The sequence below is a fragment of the Passer domesticus genome, chromosome 1 (genome assembly GCF_036417665.1).
Source record: "Passer domesticus isolate bPasDom1 chromosome 1, bPasDom1.hap1, whole genome shotgun sequence".
Lineage (NCBI taxonomy): Eukaryota > Metazoa > Chordata > Aves > Passeriformes > Passeridae > Passer > Passer domesticus.
In genome coordinates, this window is record NC_087474.1 from 48,947,036 (window position 1) to 48,971,550 (window position 24,515).

At 40.4% G+C, this 24,515-nt stretch overlaps 2 protein-coding genes across 4 annotated transcripts in view; one reads left to right on the forward strand and one right to left on the reverse strand.

Annotated features, from left to right (window-relative positions):
- The window catches only part of CUL1 (cullin 1), a 52,247-nt gene extending 50,596 nt beyond the window's left edge, over positions 1-1,651 (reverse strand). For 2 of the 3 annotated variants that reach the window (XM_064419418.1, XM_064419428.1), the window contains exon 1: positions 802-981. The gene's annotated coding sequence lies outside the window, so the exon portion shown is untranslated. Of the gene's footprint in view, positions 1-801; positions 982-1,510 lie in introns of those variants that run through there. The other variant, XM_064419412.1, reaches the window with a different exon arrangement.
- LOC135291542 (basic proline-rich protein-like) lies at positions 820-20,017 on the forward strand. The gene is made up of 4 exons (XM_064407436.1): positions 820-875; positions 1,236-1,941; positions 2,550-2,581; positions 19,858-20,017. The coding sequence occupies exons 1-4, from the start codon at positions 820-822 to the stop codon at positions 19,901-19,903; spliced, it is 840 nt and encodes a 279-aa protein (XP_064263506.1). The 3' UTR covers positions 19,904-20,017.
- The last annotated feature ends 4,498 nt before the right edge of the window (positions 20,018-24,515 follow it).

The window sequence follows — 24,515 nt, forward strand, 5'->3', positions numbered from 1 at the left end:
GGCATCAGGGCACGTGTCTGTATTAGGGCTGAGGTAAGTGATTATATATGAACATATACATCAAGAGAAAAGTTGCTGAAAAAGTCAGTAAAAAAATAAAAACAAAATAAGGTAAAACAAGTAATTAATCTCTACCCTTTCAGTGTTTTACTCTATGCCAGCTGAAACCAGAACACAAGTATTCAGATAACATAAGGTAAAATTCCTTTCTCCTCAGAGGCATAGCTAGAGGATTTAAATACAAAGTGGGGGAGACAGCATATGAATCTACAGAGGAAAGGAGTATGTGCAAAGAAAAGAGGTGAGATGACAAGGAAGATTTTAATGACAGGAAAGTAAGATCAGAAGGGCAAAAAAACATGAAGAAGGAAATGGTTACTGGGCAGAAGAAAACTGGAAGAGGAAAGGTAACAGAGAGGTAATGGCAGTACTGGAATATTACTTCAACAGGAAACAAGAAGGGTGGGGAAAGGATCCCAATCAGGACACACTTAGTTTGCAGTGACAAAGTTACTGGGAAATAAATGAGCTGGTTATTTGTAACAAAAAAATGCAAGACTAGTCATCTGGATAGAAACCATAAGTATACAAACAGACAAACAAAAGGTTACGGGGGCACCTTCTCTGGTAAGACCACAACAGTAGATGGCAACAAGGGGAAGCCTGGCGCACACTCCTTGAGAGCAAGACAAACCTAGAGAAGTCGACCAAGATGAACTGTGGCAAAAATCCCCCAGCCACAATGGTACTGAGAGCACTAGGGAATGTCTCTAGGTACAACCAAAAAGCTCCCAGACTGACCTGAGTATCACTAGGGCTATGGGCATTGCTGGGATGAACAGAGTGAAAGGAAGCAGCACAGGGACAGAGAGCAGGTGAACTCCCCAAAACAGTGTCCGGTGAGGTTACGGATAAAAGCTCATAGGATAAAAAGAGGGCAGAGGCATGGGAGGAGCAGGGCCCGGGATGGCTGAGGTGGGCAGTCCCGGGGCCGAGGAGGGCACAGCGAGGGCTGCGGGAGGACGGGCCCGAGGTCTGAGAGCCGCCGGGGCGGGACGGAAGGCTGGGGCAGCCACCGAGGCGCCCTGGCCATGCGGGGCCGCGGTCACGGGGGAAGGCCGGGGACGGAGGGAGGGAGCGGGCAGCCCCCGGCGGCCGGGCAGACCCTGCGGGGCCGGGGCAGCCAGCGGGGCGCTCCCGCACCCCGACGGGGGCGATGCGTTCTGAGTGCGCAGCTCGCGGCCTCCCCGCTCCGGCCCGGCCCGCGGCTCCGGGGCCGGATCCACGAGCGGGCCGGGCAGCCACCACCGCCGCCCCCGCGCTCCGGGGCCGGGAGCGCGCCCGGGAGAAGAAAGGCGGGCGGGCGGGCCGGGCCCGACCGCCCCTTCCCCCGTTCCCCGCGGCGTGACTCAGTGCCGGGCTCCGCGCCGCCGCCTTCGCGTCCTGCCGGGCCGGGCCGGGCTGGGCCAGGCCTCGCTGCGACACAACGCCGCGGCCTCCCTGCACTCACCAGCATCGCGCGTCCCGCAGAGTCAGGGCCACGTCCGCCCGCCCCTTCCGCCTCCGCCGGGCCCGGATCCGCCGCCGCCGCCGCCTCCCCCCGGCGCGGCCCGGGGATCGCGGAGGCGCCGCCCCTCGCAGCCGCCCCGCCCCGGCTCACGGCGGGCGGGGGAACCGGGGCTGCGGCTGCCCGCGCTGGCAGGGCCCGGTGGGGCTGGGCCTCGGCCTCGGCCTCGGCCTCCGGCGGAGCCTGCCCGCCCGCATGAGCTGCTCGGCGGGGGAGGCCGGCCGACCGCCATCTCCTTGGCTGCCAGGCCCGGCCCTGCCCGAGGGGTCGTTGCTCCGACCCCTCCCCAAGTTAGTCCAGTGCCACAAGAGCTGAAGGATGAGCTGAATGACTTGGAAGTGATGGTTGATGGAAAACTCAACATGAGCCGGCAAGTGTGTACTCACAAGCCAAAAAGCCAATGGAGCTTGGGCTGCATCAGAAGCAGCATTGGGGCAGCAGGGTGAGGGAGGTAATTCTGCCCCTCTCCTTCTCTGGTGAGACCCCAGCTGGAGTGCTGTGTACAGTTCTGGTGTCCCCAGGACAAGAAGCACATGCAGTTGGAGCAAGCCAAAAGGAGGCCTCGAAGCTGGTAAAATGACTGGAACACCTCTCCCATGAACACAGGCTGAGAAAGCTGCGGCTGTTCAGCCTGGAGAAGAGAAGGTTGTGTGGAGACCTCAGCAACCTTCCACTATCTGAAGAATCCTGGAGGGAAGCTGGAGAGGGGCTCTTTGTCAGGAACAGTAGTGATAAGACGTAGAGTAATAGGTACAATTCAACAAAAGGAATTCTAAGTTAGATATTTGGAAGAAGTTCTTTACTGTGAGGGTGGTGAGGTGCTGGAACAAGGGAATAAGTTGTCCAGGGAGGTTGTGGACGCCCCAGCCGTGGCAGTGTTTAAGGTCAAGGAAGTATCCCTGCTAACAGGGGGTGTTAGGACTAGATGATCTTTAAGGGTCCATTCCAAACCCTTAACATTCTATGATTCCATGTATTTCAGGTTGACATGATAAGACTTTCCTCCATCCATAGGTAAGCAGCTGCTTCTGTATGTATGAGAAACACAGATTTCTAAAGTGTCCTGTACACATTGAATGACACCACACTAAGTCTGGGAGTCTGAATGGATGGTACAGCTGTGAGTTAACAGTGTGTCTTTGTCAAGCAAGTGTTAAACCAAACGGTGAAGCTCCTCTGAATTATTCACTTCAGGTATGCCTCTAAGTGCATGAACATTGCCTTGAAAACTTTGATTGAAGTGTGGCTTTTGTAAGAGTGTAGAAATATTTCTGTAATTGTGAGTTTCAGAGTAGTAAGAAGACAACTTGGAAACAACACTGCAGAGAGAAGAAGAGGGTAGAAATTGAGAGAAAAGAAATTACATTGTTCAGCTGTGAGCTGCTTGGAAGATGTGTGACGGTATTTGATCTGACTTATTGAGGGATATGGAGTTACATGAACCTGTTTGCAATCTGCAAACAAATTAAAGCAGAACTACCTACTGTAGATAACTTTAATGTATGATACTAAAACAAACCTCCTAGCAAATTTGCTATAAATCAAATAAATCACTATTATGTGTATTGGAAGTGGGGCAGTTATATTTTCTTTCTAAGAGTATGAAACTGATGATACAAAATCATACTAAAATTAGGACAGGTTTCAGAAAATTAGTATTTTGGAGTCAGTTCTGTCTTATTTGTTCCTGAACATCGGAATTATATTGCTGGAGCAGTGTTGTGAAGAAAAAAAACAAGGTTTGTAAAAGATGTTTTAAAAAGCACTTATCTTTTATACTAGTATCAAGAGTTAAACCCATGAAATTCAGTAGCTTCCTGGGAAAGGAAAGAGAAATGGGGAAGCAGTAGGAAGAAACGGAAGATTTCTTTTCTTTGCAAAATGCTTCACTTGCATTCTGGTTCTACCAGCTGTTCACCTTTTCTGAAAATTTGCCTTCTCAAAGCTAATGGTCCTTAGTCATGTTGGTGCTGGAAAAATTACTTCCCTGTATAATAATGCCTTCCCATGGCCCAGCCTACTGAAGTGGACACAAGCAAAGTCAGTGACAAAGCTCTTCCAATGAGACAGTGCTGACTAAGGAGCACTGTCTGAGGAACTGGTTTAATGTGTACAGGGACACTGTCTCAGTCAGCTGGGTGGCATCACGACGCTTATATTTTGCCTGTGTAGGTATATTTTGCAAATACCATTCATGGGCATGACTAAATCTCTGGTTTGCTGACATACGTGAGTTGTAGTAGAAGACAGTTTGTGTGGGTTGGCATCAGCGTGGCTAGTTCTGCCTGGTGTGTTAAAGATTGGGACAGTGAGGGCAAACCAAATAGTCTGGGGAACAGGAACCAAATCCAAAGGAGGGTGGTCTGATCATGAAAAATAAGGACTGATTTTTCAGTCTTGGAAAGTTAGGTCTTGGTGCTGTATTTTAAGCAATTCTCTTTGCAAGAGATAAAGGCATCATTGTTTTAAAGCCTAAAACAAGGGGGCAAGGGAGCTATAGATAGCAAGAAAGGTGAAAGAGAAATGACAGGAAGGGAGCAAACTAAGGGGAGAAGAAAGACCTGAATTGGCACCATCTTGCACTATTTTTTTTTTTTTTTTTTTTTTTTTTAGCTTTTGTGATTAACTGCGGTACAAGCATGAGATTTGACAGTTTGGAGTATTGAAATTTGTTTCTCATTTTCCCCAGGGCTGCATTATGATTTGTGCTCACTTTATAGAGGCAAGGCACAGTTCTCTGATTTCATTCATGGTAGTAGTAGCTGAGTTGACACTCTGAAAAGGTAGGCCATAGAAAAAGGTTCACTAGACAATTCGGACATGGTGCGTAACATGGCTCCTTCATACATCCATTGAAAGAATTCCAGCAGCAGGGTAAGTGATCACAGAGAGAAAAGGGAACTGAATGCAGGGAATTGAATGCCAAAATACCTATTACCAAATTACTCATAGCAGGATGGCTCATGCATTTTAAATTTTCCAATGGAATTTATATACTTTGCATGAAAGTAGAGAAGCTTCCCCTAGAGACTGAGGCAGCCAGAATTTCTTCTGGCTTCTTCAGACAGACTTCATGAGAGAAATCCAGTCTTTTTTTTTACTAAAATGAATTTGTGGTGCTGCTGAGAGGGGCCTGTTTTCAAAATAACTTGAAGGTCTCACACTTGTTGCATCAGCAGTGAATCAGCATACACTAAGCAAGAAAATTATCATGACAATGCTTGCTGTCAGTTTAAGTAGGTAGCTCCCTCAGCAAAGAAGGAAAGCCTGAGTCATTCAAAGACACAGAGTTGCAGTGGCTGCTAGTTTATTACTACTGTCAGGAGTCTGAGCTGATTTGGAGGGATACTTTCCCTGCTAGTTACATGTGCAGTGTTGGTCTGAAAACAGTAATTAATTATACCACCTCCTGCATGCATCCAGGAGGACAGGCTTGGTATAGGCATGGTAGATGGCAACCAGATTTGGTAAAGGTTGCATGGCTGTATTGAACATCTCTTGCTTTTCCTGGCAGATTTGTTTTCCTTGGTTCTTTGGTAAAGAATGTTTGGCTAAGCTCCTAAGTGGTGGTTCCCCATTTAAATGCTTTATTCCTGGTTTTGAGTTGAGCCCCGTGTGCTCCTTAGCTCTGAGAGCCTCTGTTTTTGAGCTAGTGAGAGGCTGCAGGCGTGTTTTTCCTCTTACTGTTTCTTCTTGGGAGGGTTGAAAACTAAGATGCAGGAAATAAAAAACAACATGTTTGGGAAAGTTCTGTACAGAATGTGAGCATACTACCAATTTCTTTGGCTTTTTTGTTGAGTAGAACATTTGAGTTTCAGGATTTTCCATGATTGCTTGTAAATCAGTCTTGGGCTCAGTCTGTCATGCATATTTGTATAAAGTAACTGAGAAGAGATATCTTCTGTGCTTCCAAATTCAAAGGTGCCTAAAAGAATCTGTGAATGACAGATGATATTCCACTGCTCTGCTGCTTCTTGTGCTGTGAACCTTTGCGGGAAGATGGAAAACATTTTGCAGAGATCAAATTGTTCTTCACAAAGGCCAGTCCCTGCATGTGTCAGACAGGTAGTGCCAGGCTCCTATATTGAATAAAAAGGCAGCCTAGGAGCATTCACAAACATGGTAACCTTTGGTTAATCTGCTCCTTTTATAAGCACAGGTCAATGTTTTTATTGTCAAACACTCTGGCTGTATCACCAGCAGGAACAATGCAGTGTGTGTACAAATATGTGTATAGAGGGCACATGACCAGCTCTCCTCAAGCCTTCTGGTTTTTTTCTCTTCTCTGACAGGTTGTCTGTCACCTGGATGATTGATTTTTTAGAGGTTTGCAGCGGTCTGAATTCCAGCATTAGAGCAGAGAAGAGGAACAGAGAAAAGAAAAGTTGAGTTAGAAGGGAGCTACAACCATATTTTGCTCCCATGAGCACTTTGGCCTAATCACTTCTAACAGTTCTGACCTCAAATGGGCATGTGGAGATACTATGCAGAATGGGATCATGACAAGTGAAGCATCATTGCCCATCCAGAGCAAAGAATAGTAATGTATCCTTGGGTAGAAGATGAGCAAATAGTCACCTTGTTCTCAACTTTAGGATATTTGAATTCCAGAATGGAGAGTATTTGTTCATACCTCTAAAGGCACACATGTGCTCTGGGAATTCATAATAGAAAGAAGCTGGTGGTAATTTTTTTGTTTGGTTGGTTGGGTTGTTGTTGTTTTGTTTTCGTTTTTTCTTTGCAATAATTTCTAGACTAAAAGCTTTCAATCAAAAATGGTCTCCTTCTACTAATGCCTCTGCTATTGACTGCCACAAATAATGCACTGATCCACTGCCTTTTCTTTTTCCATCCTGTCCTTCATTGGGCTGAACGTTTCTCTTGGGCCTGAGATCCAAGACTTAGCATTGGTTTAACTCATTAAAGCTCTTTCTTTGAAGGAATTTTTACAGACTGAAAGACAACCTTGGTTGTGCTTCTCTTTTTTTCTTTTTTTAAATTTTGAGTAGCAGTTAATCTGCTGCTAATGTAGCTGAGCTGTTTCATTGATCTTTACTAAAGCTAATATTTCTTTTGTTTGTTTTGTGTAGTTTTTTGATATTTTGTGATGATGAACAGGCAGCTCTTCACAGACACAACATGTGTAATGAAGGAAATTGATGTTCTGTATGAACATTTTTCATAGAGGAACACTGCTCTTTGGGCTTAACTTGTTTCTCACTATATTTTTACCTGAGGGAGAGAGAACAAGGAAGAGCAGTGTCACAGGAACAAGCCACAACTTGGCTTTTCACACTCAGCATATTCAAAGCAAGAGTTTATTTTTACTGCATTCTTCCTCAGGCTGAAACTTGAGGCTCAATTTCCTTGGTTTGAGCTCACTGAGATGCTTCACAGGACACATTCTCTTGTAGGGTATTTAGATTCTCTCTGATCAGCATTGGGTCTAACCTCTGTACACGGAATTCCTAAAAGCAGGAGGGTCTAGTAAGAAGCATGGCAGGAGATTTTTCATAATGTATTTAAATACTGACAAGCTTCTGATTTTTCCTTCAATGTCATGATACTTCAGAGTTTATGTGCTTAAACCTTATGGTTTAGGTCTTGTAGAGGTTTTTAGTAAGAAAGTAGGTGGAGGAAATGTTTGTATGCTAACTTTTCACTATCTTGACAGGTAAACCTAGTGAATTGTAATATATTGAATATGTGGGTACAAATTGCAAGAGGGAAAATTTGAGAGAGGTATTAGGAAAAAGTTCTTTACTTTGAGGGTGGTGAGGTGCTGGAACAGGTTGCCTAGGGAGGTTGTGGATGTCCCAACCCTGGCGGTGTTCAAGGCCAGGTTGATAAGGCCTGGAAAGACCTGGTCTAGTGGAATTTTCCCTGCCCATGGCAGTGGGGTTGGGAGTAGATGATCTTTAAGATTCCTTCCAACCCCTTAACATTCTGATTCTGAAACAATCCCTAAGAGAATGATTTGTAGTAAGTTAATGTGTTATCAGTACATGTCAGTGCATGGCAGCAATGTAAGATGAATGTTGGCAGGAATGATAAGAAGACAGGTGGTTTGTGTGGTCAGGAAATCAGATGATACCTGAAAAGCTGTCTGAAATATAGCCGTTGCCACAGAAATTTCTGCAAGTCCCTGCTTTTGATATTTGTGTTGTGGGTCTCTGCATACCTGTGACAGTGACAGGAGCTCCAGCACCTCCTGGGGATCTACAGGCTTTGAAGATTGCTCTTTCCATGAAAATACCCTTGCTGTGGGACTGACAGTGAGGCTCATAAACAGACACATCAAGCAGTGCCAGAGGATACCAGTCCTTCACCTGGAACTGCAAAACTCAGCAGTGCTGACCTTTACTGAACATGCAATGTATTTCTTTGACACAGAGATTTCAATCCTTTGCCTCTTTTCCTCCATGACCTGGCTCTTCTTCCAGCTAGGGAGGCTACTATTTCTTGGGCCTTTACTTCTAGGGTTGCTCCTTCCCTTTCGGTACCAATTCTGGACATCTCATGAATTGGAAACAAGCTGGTCCTTTATGACTTCTGTTTCCTGCCTTTGCTTATGAGCAGCTCTTGCAAGAGCACTGCTGCTGCAGCTTCTTCCAGCTTTGTCTGGATGCAGCTCTGCTGCCTCTAACTGATCCTCAGCACAGGCCCTCCGTTGCACTTACCAGTGCTGCTGGAATGTGAGGTTTGTTTGCACTAACTCAGGAGCTCACTGGAGGGATAGATACAGGCATAGGTATAGATGTGTGCTTGTGTGCCTGCATCTTTTCTTCCTGGTTGTTTGTAAGAGATCATTATGCTTGTTTTGTACCAGGAGTGGGCAGAGGCAGTAACATTTTCTGCTGCTGTTTTCAATGTGAATAATGGTGTTTTGCCTAAAAGAACAGTTTGTTCAGACAGACACAAGTGTTTCCTCATTTCAGATAGGAATCCATCCGTCTTCAGTAGCCTACACCAACATCTCCAATGACACATTGGATAGCTTTCCCTTTTCCTTCATAAACCACTCAAGAAATAAACCTTATGGGGGAGAGACCAACAGTCCTTATGCATTCCAAGGGTGTGAACAAACTTGCTGGTTCTCAAAGTCACAGTCTCTACCGTCTACACAGGACCCTTTCCTTCAGTGATATTTCTCTGAGGTGTTTTAAACTGATGTACACAACTGAGACAATTATTTGTTTTCCTTGAGTGTTGCAGGGAAAATCTGTTCTGTCCACATGGCTTAAAGCAAATTGGGATCTGAGTGCTTTACTGATCTGTCAACAACATGAAATTAAGCAGCGGTCAGTGAAGTGTGTTGCATTTGGGATCAGCTGTAGTAATACAACAGGTAAACTCCCAAACTAGTCATGTACTCATGTTAATGAGCACCAGAAGATTTCTCAACCCCTTTTGTAACAAAAGCAGCAGAGATTTCTGAAGTGCTCCAAGTCTTTCCATAGGAAAGATGTGGATTGTGTAAAGCCCTGGTGAGAACTCATTGATACCCATTGTATAAATTCCTTTCTTTACATAGTCTAGATGTCCAAATGAATTTACAGGAATGCCTTGCAGCTGTATACAATGCCTGGCCTCCAAGGACAGGGATGGCCTCTTGACCACAGGGACTTGGTCTCTAGATTTTAAAGGTTCAGTAAAGTCAAACCCTGAATTAAGTTGCTATATTGAGGTAGTATAATCACTAAATGCCCAAAAATAGTTTGTGTAATTCTTGTCTAGATCAGACAGATTTTAGTGCTTTGCCTAATGAGAGCTGCCAAAATGCTTTAATGTTCCTATCTCAGAAGTCTGAGAAAAACCTGATGAATCTTTATAGCTTGGAGACCCATTCTGTTGGCTAATAGCAGCTACCTTCACATCATTGCAAGAAAAAAGTGGTAGACTTAAACTCAGTACAGCAAGTAATACATTTTACCCTAATTCTCTTGTGTTTTTTCAGAGTGAAGTACACAAAACACAGATAGTAACAGATGATGTACATTTTTTTCTTAAAATGGTAAATTACAAGGCAATTATGAAGGAATTAAAATTGCTGTTGTAAAATAAACCAAGTACATTGTGTTGTTTATGACTGGTGCTTTTAATTATTTGTCATTATGTTTGCTTTTTAAATTCAACAATATACAGAGGATTTTGTGCATATCGTTGCAATATTAGCCCACTTTGCTGGATAATAAATGCTCTTATCTCTTTGCTAAACAAAAGACAACATAAAATGAATAAAAGTAGTATTAGTATGGGAAAAAACCTAGTTCTCCAAAAAGCCATTTTAAGTACACTTGAGCAATAATTACAGGCAACAATGCCTCCACTCCTTGGAATTTATCATAGAAATTGTGATAGCTCTAAACTTGAATAAAATCTGGGACAGTTTAGAATGCCATCTACTTAGAAACATTATCAAAACTCATCTAGACTCATTAGAAACAAACACACAAAAGTAGCCCGAAAAAGCTGAAAATGTGCTGATTTTCCTCTGGTTTTGTATTTTGGTTTCTGGAAACAAGGTATTCCCGCATAATAATAATAATAATAATAATAATAATGATTGTTATTATTATTATTGTTATTATTATGACTGCACCTATCTGCATGAGCCTCATGGACTTCAGTTATACAATATAGCAAGACGACAAAACAAAATGTTTTTTCAAGAGCTACATGTAGTGTTTGGGCCCAGATGCCATATCCAGGGTAAGTGTTATGCTACTACACACCCCTCGGCACTATGCAGATCAGTTTTTAACTCCTGTTAGCTTTATTTTTTCTGCTGAAGACACAAAATAGTATATATGTTGACCTTTTAACACAAGCTTGCCAATATGCTTGGGAGGGATTACTTATCTTGAAAATCATGGCAATTTTGTTACATCAGAGTGTGAGACTGATGGTGAAAAAGTACACTACCCCCACCTCTGCACCATTTAAGGCTATCAGTCAAGATCATGCTATGTCAGTAAGGAAAATAATGGTAAATAATACAGGTGATTCCCAAGGCAACTAATCCCTGGGGGACAACATATTAAAACATTTGGAAATAATTTTAATGACATCAAAGTCAGTAAAGCATGCAGGTGCTTTGTACACCCTCAGAGTACACACTGTGCGTGGCCAGTTCACAAGCTGTAGAGTTATAGGCCAAACACAGACCAGCTGCTGGACTGCAGACATCTTATTTTTCCTCTGTTCTTACCAGTAAATATGATACTGATTGTTCCTTTTGTTTCCATTCTGTGTAAGATCACTTGATAAAGCTGAGACTAATAATTACCAAGATGCTCTAGACAACATGTGCTGGGCTTGCTACTCAGGGTTTTATTGGTTTTTTTGTATTTGCCCTGTTCAAGAAGTATGTTCAATGGATTTTCTAAGAATATTTACCATGCTTTAGAACACATAAGTGAATAAAATGTTAAGTGTGACTTAGTTTTCCATGTGAATAATTTTGGTTTTGCCAAATATTTAACATCAATGTCTGGTAGTATCTGATGCATCACAGCAGCCAAGCTCCACCACAAAGCTTCTATGTACTCAAGCAGAGCAGCTGGTGTAAACATGTTTGAGATGCTAAATACCACTCCTCTTTGACACAAACGTGAAAAACTTTCCATTTAATTTGAAACAGAGTGAATACCAATTGCTTAATATTGGAAAAGGAACCAAGATTTATTTCATTCCATTGCCAATAGGCTACACCATTTATACCATTCCATTTATACCATTGCCAATAGGCTACACCCTATTACAGAAATCTCCAGAAAAGATATTACTGTCCAAATGAAGGAAGTACACAGAGAGATATTTAAGTGTGGATCTACATTCTTGCACCTTATTTTACTGAAGTATAGTTAGTTATTGATCAGGTTTTCAAAATATTCAGAAACTAGCACTTAGTGGAACTATTAATTAGTATTTGTTAAATTGATCTCTAGTGAGCCAAAAATTTTCATTTGCTCAGTGACTCAATCCCTATCATTAAAGCCTCTATTACTTCAGAACTGTGATCTGTTCTCACTTTACTTCTGATTAAACAAACACTAAAATTATCCCAACTTTTAATAAAGTGATTCATATGTCAGTTTTTAATTTTTTTCAAAGCAATACTGATCTCCCTTATAAAGATCATGTAAAGTCAAGTGTTTCCTATTTTGTAATGACCTCTCAATTTTTAGAGATTTAAGGAGCTCTATGAAAGTATTATTACAGTAACTGTCTTATATTAGCTTCATTCCTTCTTGTTAAGATTTTGAGAATTTACTTAAAGGTAGGAGTTAAAGACCTTGACAGATCTTCCCCTATTAAGTTTGGGCAGCCATTTTTACTAAGCATTACAAATTATTTAGAGACACTCAAGTCCTGGCTGCTTCACATGGCTGAGGCTGGTCAGAAGGCTTGTGTGATCTTCTTCAATGACATATGGTGGCTGTTGTTTTCGTTTGCTGTCCCTGACATTTCTACCTTCCAAAATTCCAGGCATCAACAATCAGTCTCATTAAATCCTTGTTAAGTAAAAGCTGTAAATGCAGCAATGGGAGGAGATGATGGGTAAGTGCTGAGCTCTGGCTCCAGTGCAAAGCACAGTCCCTGTGCGCCATTAGGCATGAGTAATCTGCATATGTGTGGGGGCATGTGATGAAGAAACGGGACTCCCACCCTCTCTGTTACTCCCATGTGCTGGTTATTAGGATATTTTCATCAAAGAGGTCATTAATGGACCAGTGTTGCTCTATTAGAAATGAGTGGTGCCCAGAATAGATGGTGCCTGTTCTTCCAAAGATAGTGGATTGGTTGAGGGAGAGGAGGAGGAAAGGAACCTTTCAATAATGGTATCTTAACAGGCATAGTTTCTATTTCAGTATAGCTAGGGGGGTTTGAAATGTCCCACTTTTAAGCTGAAAGTATATTGTATAGCATAGAACAACTCTTCAGAGCTGGGTTAGGTATATTGCCTCATATTTGTGCAGCCAAGTTACATATAGATTGACTTTTAGAGGTGCTGAGGAAATCTAAGTTTCTATGTCTGCTGTTGGTATTCAGCACTGAAGGAAGTTTATAGAAGTGCCTAACAATTATGGCTCCAATTTTGAAAATGTGATCCTTTATAAAAAAGCACAGAAACTTAGCAAGATTATTCTTCCATGACTTCATGAGCATAGTCTTTGGTTGCAGTGTGTTCTATATAGCTGTTGTGCCTTTTCAGCTCTGAGTATTGCTTGTGGAAAGTGCAAAATTCTGTGAAGCAAGTTTTTATAGCAGCTCATGATGGAATCAAAAGATTTGATTTCTCTTAAGAGTGTGAGCCAGAGAAAAACTGATCAGTGAAAGAGTTGAATACATGGTGCTAGTTGCAGGTGCAGTCTGAATTTCTGCAGCATACGTATAAAATAGCAAAAGTATTTACAGAAATATTGCCTAACAGAAAGCAATCAGCTGGTCTGATTGAAGCCATCAACATACCAGAATAAACCAATAGCAGAAACACCACAGCAACTAAAAAAGCATGTTAACATTTCTGTTTAATTTATAAGATCCTGACAAGAGCGAATCTAAGAATCTTTCAGTGATAATTTTGTGCAATTCTCTTCAAAGTGCATCCGTGTTGTAGGGAGGAACTATTTTTGTAAGAAACTGCAAGAGGCACTGAAATTCTAAGATCCTGTTTTTCACATCTAAAGATGAAAGCAAGTACACAGGGAGATTTCCCAAAACACATGGGTTCCAAGCCCCTCATGCATTAAAAGAGAAGTTAGGCATGGACATGGTATTAAAAATACTACCTGAATTGTGATTTGCAAGTTGAAATAGATAAATTCCTTTTCAAAGGCCTGCAGGAACAGGTTCCCTTCCTCTCATTGTTTCTTTACTAGCTCTACAGAATTTACTCTGGGAAAAAAAAAATAGAGAAACTTCAGTACTGAAAGCATTTGAAAAAATATGGTGAGTCAGAGGAAAATGTATTGCAAGTGATGTACTAGTAGATGGAGGCAGCAGAGAATGGGACATATGGAAGTAACACAGAACTGTCCCTTTGCCTTAATTGTAACACACTCCCAGGTGGACAGAGATGGACAAGGAGCTGGTGTTTAACATCACAGGCCCTTCAGTACCTCATATAGCACCAGGAACTGTTCACTGCCTCTGTGTTTAAATATTGATCAAAAGCAAATATTTATGAACTTAAACACCACAGCCTGTTCAGAGATCACTAGATGCAGGAATGTATTTCAGCAAGGACTCAGCTACTTTGTGAATTGATGCTGTTCTCCATTCTATAGCTATCAATGAATTGGACAAGTTTTTAACCTCTGCTCTAAACAGTGATTGCTGAGAGTTTTAGGGGAACAAGTACCAGTGAAAGCTGAGTGTAGGTGCAGTACAGGAGTGACAACCACCTTACCTTCATGCTGCTAAAATAATGCAAATCTCACCAACCCTGCCCAACAATGGAAGTGCTCAAGCCCTGCTATTCTACCCTGTTCTAGCTCTATGAAATGGCATCAAAGCCAGGAATAGGAAGGGCAATTCCTCACCAGAACAGTACAGATATTGTTGACTGTGAAGCCACCCCCATTTTTTTTTTCATGGGCAATTTTAAGCCTTCTTCACTTGGTTATGAACTCTGTCTCTCGTGCTGGGTCTAGCACAGTCAGACAAGTAAACAGTGACATCTGGACCTGCCCAGGGAAATTAAATGCCCAGGGAAATAAATATGCCCAGGGAAGAAATTTGTTTGAAACAGAAGATGAAAAATTATAATATTATCTCAGAAAAATACTGTTTCTGTATTAATATTATATTAAATATTAACATTAAAACTATATAGCAATATTATTGCATTAATAATTATTAATGTCGAGTTTCTGCATTTTTAAGAATATGTTTAAAAGTTATTGAATTATTGTTGCACAGTAATCACAGAATCTGCTGCAATTGCTTTATAATATTGTAACATTCATAGGTACTGAACAGTGAGGATTTTATCTATGAAAAGCTGAGGAGTCCCAAAGCCATTACAGCTAAACTGTGTAGTTATCATGACTTTTTAAATAAGGGCTGATGTCTTTCTTTGTAACTTTCTCAGTCTTTGCATTTCTGTCATTAAAAAACCAATATAAGTCACCACAAATATTTTCTTTTTCCCTTCACTCAATTTTATTTTGTCTTTCTTTACTAATCTTTCTATTTCATGACCTCAATTTTTTTTTTCCATTTAAATCCTAAATGTTTTAGTAGGCTATGTGACATTTTCTATTACAAAGCAAAGCAAAGAAAAATAACAAAACTAGTTCTGGACATTTGTCCTTGATTTTCTGGATATTTTTCATTTCTGAACTTTTCTTCTTTGGTATTTTGTTGCTCTTATGAAATTTGAAATTAACCTTTTGCATTTTGCTCATTCATATTTATCTTTTCCAGTTATCAGTGTCTTTCCTTTTACTGCCTCTTTGGTCTTCCAAACTTGTTTAACTCTGTCTTCTGTCTGGTTTACCTTTGAGAATCATGAATGATAACACTCAGAACAGAACAGAAAATGTTCAGGTTGACTTCTAAGACTGAAAGACAATCCTTGGAACATGAAAAAGAGAAGATATCATTGGTGTGAAGGATAGGCTCAGGGGACAGTTTCAATTGATCAAAAAGTCCTTGATCTTGCAGAATCACAAACAGAAGATTAACAATATACAAATTTAATGGATGTGCTTATTAATGCCTTTGGTGAATCAGGTTAATACCCATAGCTCCATTTTACAATTAATTGCAGACAAGAAATATCCTATTCCTGGTCCTAAACTTGATATTCATCTAGGCTTTACATGCTTATATAACATTTCTCAAGGGCAAATTTTATCAAACAGAGAACAAGGTTTTCAAGGATGAATTTCTAATTGTGCTGAGATGTATCTCAATTTAGTAACAAAAAAGAAAAACAGCAGCCTGATTATCAGAATTATTGAGTATCCACAATTTTTGCATAGCTTATATGCAGCAACTAGATTCAGTGGCTCTGGCAAACACACCAACTTTATTAGAGTATCTAAAGTCAGGCCACTGGTTTTGAAATATTTATCTGCAAGAGCTTGGTACAAGTTGCATAGAAAACCTGGGAGAGGCATCATTCAGATCTGGGGTTTCCAGATGTCAACTCTGTTCATTAATCATGGGTCATCCTTTGGTTTTTTGAATATACATAGTGCAATGGTACTATGGGTAGTCTTACAAAATACAAACAGGCAAATAATTTTGTATGTGGCATGCCCGAGCTTTCATAGGTTGTCTCTGTTGTAAGCTCTGCTTCATCTTGCATTCCTGCAGACATATCATTACAGAAGCTAGAGTAACATACCTGGAAGAGGCCTATAAGGATGTGGCTGGATCTGTTTTCAGGTTAGCTCCATATCATATGAAAGCTGGATTAAGTCTATACATACACAATAACCTCTTTTGGCAGTGCCTATAGCTGGCATCAATAACTCCTTCAAATTCCTTCCCAGATCTCAAAAACACAGGGAAAAGACCACGTCTATTTATGAAAGGCAGAAGTGAGGTCTGGAGAAGTGGGGTGGTTGGTTTGTGCTGGAGCCAAAAGCAGATGCTGAACCTGCTTGCCCTCCTGCTGCTGGGCAGGTCTTTGGCCATGATGCCTGATCTCAACAGGATGGACTGCCTGGATAAGGGTGAGAGGCAGCAGCAGGAAAGACGCCAGTATGGAAGCAGGAAAGCTCAGTCAGGACTCACCTGCCTTTGATGTTGCAGCCTCAGGAGAAGAGGTGTTGCCTTTCTGGGGTTCAGCAGGGACTTATGTGAAGCCTGCCTAAGGAAAAGGAGGAAGAGAGGCAGTAGAGATTGTATCCTTGCTGTTCAACAATGACATGTTCACTAGGCCATAGCAGTTGTGGAGTGGAAAGGAGGAGCAGACCTAACCTGAGCTGATCAAGGTGTTCAGGAGGATTGAGACTGAAGGAGGTGAGACTGAAAAAAAGATGAACAAGTCAAAATAGTATCCTCTTAATTTTAACTGGCTTTGTAATCAGATTTGCTGTAGAACAGAAAGAACACATCCACTGCTTGGGATTACCTTAAATCAATTAAAATAATGCTTAGAAAATATTACAAAATATGCTTAAAGAAATGGAATTATTCACCTGCAAGATTCCTGTCTGATTTTATCTTTTACAATGATTTCTGCATTATGATTTAGAAATGGAAAATTATGGATTTGCTGTGACTTAGAAATGGAAAATTATTAGCATAAGTTATATATGGTCCACCAGCTATGAGGATAAAACTGATGGCTGTTCTGGGGTGCTTTTTTTTATTGGCAGAAGTATTTTGTAATAACCTAAACTTCCTAAGCAGGGCACATGCTAGGGATGTTATCATACAGAGGTAATGTGGGGCAGATGTGACTGTGATCTGATTGCCACTCTAAGCCTTGGCTTAGGCCATAACTTAGATGTTGTGGCTTTGATCTTGCTCCCCTCCTCTGGAATGTTGCAAATAGAACTAAAATTAATCTTATAAGTTCAAATAAAAGCTAACATAGAAATATCAAGGTCCTAAAGATTATATATATATATTTAATTTCATACAATCTTTCATGAGCATTTTTGTCCCCACAAAGACATACTCCAGTTTATCAGGACGCCACAGCTGGCTTCTTCAAGAAGAAGATTGGTTTGTTCTTGCCTGTTTCCACATAGATCTCAACATTTCAGTAAACTCATGTTTAAAAGATTTATAGACAAACTTTTTCCTTCCCCCTTGCCCTTTCCTCCCTTGCCCAGCTGCTGCTTTCGCTTCACAGCAGGAATGGTGCTATGTCCCCAATTGGAAATGGGAAGTAAAATGACCATTTTAAAGAGGTGAAACAACCCACATATTAGACTGTATCCAAATGTCTGTTCCCCACAGTGGTGCCTGAGATATTGACAGTGTCTTGGTCCAGCTTAGTGTCAGCTTTTCCAGCTGCTTGGTGTTTCTAGGTCAAGTCTGGCTAAGCAGGGGAGGTTGCACTGTCACACATGGTGAATGGTGATCTATGACAGGCAATAACCTGGTATGCACATCTGTTTTAATAGATCTGGAAAGCTCCTCAAGTGAAAGAGCTCAGGGAGAGGGAAGATATTGCAGATTTTTTTGAAAAATGGTTCCCATTCTTGATGTTTTGCTATATCTAGCACTGACCTTTTCAGTTCCCCAATTCTAATGGCATATGTCGTAACCAGCTATGAATCTGATCCTAAGGAAGAAAACAAAAGGAAAACACACTCATAAAACCGGTGACAAATTAATGCCTAAACAGTTTAAATAAATGCCATGTTAAAATAAGCAATTTCAGGTATCATTCTCATGGAAAAGTTTTTAAAGTGTTCAATTAAACTGTAACAGTGTTATCTCACTAAGTAATAATTCAGTTCATTTCTTCTCAGTATGGCAAATCTTTTGAACATAACCATGTCTCTTCACACTTCTAAGAGAAGATTAATAAAACTTGAAAAAAAAATATGCTCTACACAGCTCTTAAGCTCTTAAATTAAAAAAAGGAATTTTTTTATCTTTATTGCACAAAGACTTTGAAACGCATTTGCCTAGCACATAACATAGTTAATTCATTCAGTCAGTTGCACAAGTCAGGTAAGTCCAGTCCTTTATATGATGAGTGCACCAGAAGGTATTAACAGAAATGAATATGCCCCAGTTAGAGTACAATGAAAGCTCTTGATGGTCATACTTTGTATCACAGAGCCTTCAGTTCCTTAAGTTTATTTCAAGGTTCTCTAGAAGTTTCTATGTTCATATTTTAGTTGCATTTAGGAACAGATACTAATTACTTTTTTTCAGTTAATTTGTTCAAGAATCACTGCTCCTTAAGTTTATATAACATAAGTATCCATACAGTTATTAATTTAAAAACTGCAAAAGACTCTATACATTGTTTTTACTGTTAGCAAATACTTTGTAACATATAATTTTGAGATCTTAAAAAAAAAAAAACCAAACCGAAACCAAACAGCCTGTCTTCCTTAGTATCATTATTTTCATTCAATCTGAAGATTATTAGCTGTTGACTTCCACACCTTAAACCAAGTGGACATGCTCCGTGATGCACAACTGGGTACTGGAAATCTTCTTTCTTTGTGTCACTTCCAGATACTGACACAGGAAAGGAAGCTACAAAAAATATTCTGGTGAAAATAATAAATTAAAAGCCTTCCTGTTGACATGGGGATGGGAGTGAATAAAAGTCACTGCTCTTCAAATGCTGTCAGAAAGTGTAACTGGCTAAAAAACCATGAGCCAGTGCTCCATTAAAGCAGAACAGTTGCGGGGGGGAATATTTTTAAGTCTCCATGCTTTATATTTGGTTGCAATTTAATTTAATTTCATCATTTAACAAACGCTAGGAAATGGAACTAATGACCTCAGGTATGTGTCCAGCCAGCCCCTGGACTAGGAAGATACTGGCTGCTGCTGTGGCTAAAACCAGTTCCATGGATATCCTTTCACTGTCTCCTCCTGATTTCTGACTGGAGATCTGTCCCCAACAGCTGTTGGACACCTATAAAAGGTCTTATTTGCCCCAGAAATTCATGTTACTTCCTATCTTGGAAGATAAGATGTGGAATTTTTTTTTTCTCATTTATCCAGAAGGATGAATTCTCAACAACAGGTATAGGTGAAAGGTGAAATAAAAATGCAATTTTCATAGTGCTCCCAACACAAGAATTCCTTCTTAGGATACTGTGTAAAATAATAATAAATTAGCAGCAATGTTGATAAAATAAATGTTAATGTTACATATAGGACAATTATTTTCAATTCTAGATGCAAGGAGAGACTATGGTATTTTTCAGACAGAGGCATGGGTGTGAGTATATGTGTAGTTATCAGTTAATAATTTTTTCAAAGTATTTTTCAGTCTGCCATGAAAGAATAGAAGATTAATAGAAAGATGGTCAGCAGTGAAAGTGAAAGGCAAACATGGGCTGACTTCCAGCTGTTTCTTGTAATAGCAACTATTGGTCAGATGCAAGTAATATATCTATATTTTGCACATGCACTTCCCAAGTAGGATACTTTTGGTTTCATTCTCTCAGAGCATAATCTCCATTCTGATCTGTCCAGTGTCTCTAAATGTAATTTAGGTAAATACAGATGATAAAGATTTTTGTTATACTTATGTATGTATATGTGTATTTATTTATTTATGTATATATTCTATTTATTTATTTATTTATTTATTTATTTATTTATTTATTTATCTATTGCAGGGGGATATCCCAGAAGTATGTTACTATATTTCTTCTTCTGAGATAGAAGGAATAATGAAGTCTTCTCCTTAGGTAAATTCTTTGGTCTGGCAACAGGTAGCAAGAACTTCTGCTCACCCTTCAAGTACTCTGCACAGCAAATACTTGCCTTCAGAATGAAGTAGCATCTGTACCAGGTGTTTTCAGGTCGTCATGTGCTGCAGAGGAAAAGAAGAAAATCCAACCCATGGGCCATCTGCAACCCTCTTCCACCTTCCCTGGCTTTCTTGACACAAGCTAGAGCATATATCTGTAAAACATGTACCCTGTTTGCAAAATCTGTCATGGTCTCTCTTTGGTTATTGCTGCTTGGAAGGAGTAAACAGTTTTCCCAAACCCATAGAAAGCTTCTCTGTGAGGAACCCAGGCCTGGGTGAGAAATCAGAGGCATTTTGCTGATGTCTATTGATGTTCTGTTGGCAACTCATTGTCACTTCATCATTCATGCTATGTTTAACTGTGGTTTATAGATGCATACAGAGAAACTACCCCTAAAACTACCTTAGCACAGGACCACACTAAGTACCTGGCTGGCTGTGTGATTGAGAAACAGATTGGATTAGCAGCAGTGTCATTTGATTTAAATGAAACAATAGGGCTGATACAAAGTATTAGCTGAAGATATCACCAGCGGTTCTAAAACCAAAACTTGACTGTGCTAAGAAAACCGAAAGTCTGGGAGTAATATTTTAAAGTGGGCAAGACTTGCCAGCATTGTATCTTCTGGCAGAGCAAAAGCTGGCTTTGAGGGTCTGTAATGGGGATGTTGCAGGTTCCAGAGCACTATCCTACAAAGTTTTTTTCATCACTAATGAGTATGGTCCATTGCTTTTGTTTATGAGATCTTCTGCTTATAAATATTTGACTGAAATCGTCCATTCTGTACCCAATTTTTGTGTACATGTATTTTAGTATATGCAACTCTTCCTGCACATGTATACACACACATATGTTCTATGCACATATGAGGATGCACACAAGCTCACATTTTGTACACATACTTGGAATCACAGATGGTTTGGGTTGGAAGGAGCCTTAAAGGTCATCTATTGCCAGCCCCCTGCCATGAGCAGGGACAACTTCTACTAGACCAGGTTGCTCAAAGCCTCATCTGATCTGCATTTCTGATGTTTTTTTGGCCCAAATATGTTGCTGAGGAACTCCATGGTGTTACAGTATAAGTGGCTGTACAGTTTAGCAACAGAAGCCCAGCTGATGAGAGAACGTCATGGGTCACAGCTTGGGCATTGATGGAGATTAGGCATGCTGTAGATTAGCTGAAAGTCATGCAAGTGCCAGGAGTGCCTGCTGTGGAAACTAAAACCCTTCCGTAAAAATATGGCACTACTGCTTGTTTGCTTCCAGGAGCTCTTAATCAACAGCCCTGGTCTAATGTACTTATCAAGACTACCACACATTAAAAAAATAGCCATCAGACCATAGCTGAACTACCATGGTATTTGCCCAGGGGTTTCTCTCATGCATCATTACGAAGTTTAAATAAAAGTCTAAGAGAGGATGCACATTGTTCACAACCTTTTCTGAAATTTCTTCAAACTGATTGAAAAGTAATAACAGCCTGATAATTTCTACACCAGCCCATCTTTCTAACCCCAAAGGCACAATTTGCATTAGAGTTATCTTTACAGAATAGATTAGAAAAGAAGCACTCCCAGGCAGCTTGTATAATCAGGAGAAAATATCCTTGCAGTTCCTGAAATGCAGGAGGCAAGTTACTGTCTGCTTTAGATCTTGTCTTCAAAATATTATATTTCCCTTTCTTTTGCAACCCATTCCCACAGGAAAGCACAGAGGGGATGAGTTTTGTGCAAAAGTTGACTTTCTGTCATGACAGTGCATGTGGGTCCTGTACCTTCCCTAAACTTGATCCATCCAGAACAGAAAAGCATTTGATTTCTCAGAAAGACTGGTCCGGTAAAAGAAGGTATGTTTGGCAGAAACATGGTGAAAAAAGCTGATTCCATGAATTTCTGGACATTTCTAATATAGTCAACTGTCAAGGAAACATTAAAATACAGTAAGTATATCTATAAATAATGTAACAATGTAACACAACATAGCATAGCAGAATCCAGAGTATGTATTATATTCATACCATATAATATGTAATGTAATATGCGGTATATGTGGCATACTGTATGCTATATATCATACACATCTTCTATTGCATACTATAGATATGTGAGTGTGTATATGCAATATATATAGATATGCATATTTTATGACAGAATCAGTCTTGATTAACCCGGTAGACCTATCACTCCTGCCCACCTCCCTCTTTTCCTGGCAGTGCTTCTACGTTTTCATAATGACTGCCCAGAGCTTTTGGTGCTACAAGTGTGAATTCAGCTATGCATTTGTGATGTATTACAGGGAAATTTCTATATACTTTCAGTAATATTAAAAAATATACTTTTAAATGAACTTTATGTTGATATTAGCAGTATAACTGGAAAATAAACTCCATCCCAGAGTCACTTAAAAATATTCAGGGATTATTGGGTGCATGTATGAAAGCTAGATCAGGTATTTTTTCTTCAGCTTATTAGCTGTTCATCTGCAGTTTGTGGTACTTGCTTTTAATGGTTGTTTTAATGCCTTTTTTTTTTAGTCCTACTACTAGCACTTAACCTCCATCCTGTAAATTCTCTGAATTCTTTGAGGGAAGAGGAAAAGTCCTTTGAATGTAAGGCTAACATGGCACCTTTAAAAGGCAAGCTGCAAGAGAAATAATTGAATTTAGCAGAAGCTGCAGTTTCTAAATGATTGTGTGGTAAATCACAAAAAGCCCCATGACAACTGCTCAATAATTCATTCTTTGACTGCATCCACATGGCACACAAAATATTTAGTTCATGAGATGGCAAAAATATCTTGTGATCTTTGTAGAAATACAGTCTAAAGTTATATAGTTGGAAATAATTTACAGGCTTTGGAAAATTAACATTGCAGAATAACAATGTAATACATTAAAAGAATAGTAGAAGTATTTGAGCAGATCCAGGCTTCAAGTTTAGAATTTAATCTTGAAACTCTCTCACTTCTCTGTATGTTCCCCTGAGTCCTGGGTCAGCTAACCAGGTCATCACCCAGGTCAGTGGTGATGCTACCTGTAATGCAACCTGTAAGTTCAGGATGACTGTAAAGCTTTGATACACTCTAAAATTATTAAATTATCATAGTTATGAAATTATTACAATGCTTTTGTGGAGGCTGGTGTATATTTACCTTCTGCATGTGTAAGAATGTGTTTTTATAAACTCTCTGTCCTGTATACTTAGGCAAGGACGCTGAACTCTGACTGCATTCTTATCATGCTTTTTGTCGTTAATAGCTATGCTCCAGACCAAAATAAGCCCTCAGCTACACCCAAACACCTTTGCTCTCTGTATTAGCTTTGCACACACCCTGGCTGAACCTGCACTTGGGCAATTGCTTGCAATTTTCCTGAGGAGCCGCAGGAGAAAGTTAATGCCCAGCTTAACTTTGCCATTAAAAGCAAATGTGTGATTTAGGTGATTTTGCATGCTCTAGAAGCAGAACAGTTGCTGAAATTTGTTGTCCTGTTATTTTACATGGTTGAACACGGGATAAATCCACACTTCTGGACAAATTTTGGCATTGCCATAATCGATTCTCACTGCTCTGCTTATGTAAATCAGTCAACCAGTTCAACCAGTCCCTTGAGACATCCTTTTACATATGGAAGCGAGAGTCTGTTGGTGCATTTCCACATCGCTCAGTTAAATAATGCTCTGGTCAGTCTCTCAACTCACCTGCCATGCCTCTCACCTACCATGGCTGCTTTGCTCTGCCACCTTGCCCAGGGCTGGATCTTGAAAATAAGATTCATCTGGAGATGAACTCAGACTGCACCTTGGTTGTTCTGTGTAAGCCAAGAACATAAAATGCAATGGCTCATTTCCATAGCCATCAGAGAATTTCTTGCTTGCTGGTTAATTTTGCCCAAGTTTCTCAGATTGCTGGAGAGAAAAGATAAAAGTTTATTTTGTGCTTGGTGACCTGCTTGGTGAGATGAATTTGAAACTCAAACTTCCTTTTGCTGGAGATGAGAGCAGGGTAGAGTAGGGGATGAAGCAGCACTGCAAATACTTGATATCATTCCTTTCTGCAAGAAAAGGTGGTGGTTGGAGAGGATAAACTGAACTTGATAGTTCATTAAAACTTCCTAATACAGCAGTGTTTTAGAAGACGTAGGGATGAATAAAATGAAAAAAAAAAAAAAAAAGAAAAAAAAAAGGAAGGAAAGCCAAGGGGAAATGGGCCTGGGCATATATTGGACATGACTGTGGCTGGTGCTTTGGATGTGAAGACTCATCAGCACATGCATCAATCATTTGTAGAAATGATTGAATCTGCTCAAGGCTTCAAATATTTAATATCATGCTGTGGATATCACCCAGGCTGGGAACAGCTGTGTCAGGACAGCCCAGGAAGTCAGGGCAGCTAACATCATAACTCCCTGCAAAACATCATGTGAATGCGCCTTATGACTTGACTGCTGCTGGTAACCAGGTTATCTGCGTTAATGGCTGCTCTAGGTATGTCTGCACATACTGCCCTGAAGGTAAATAGGA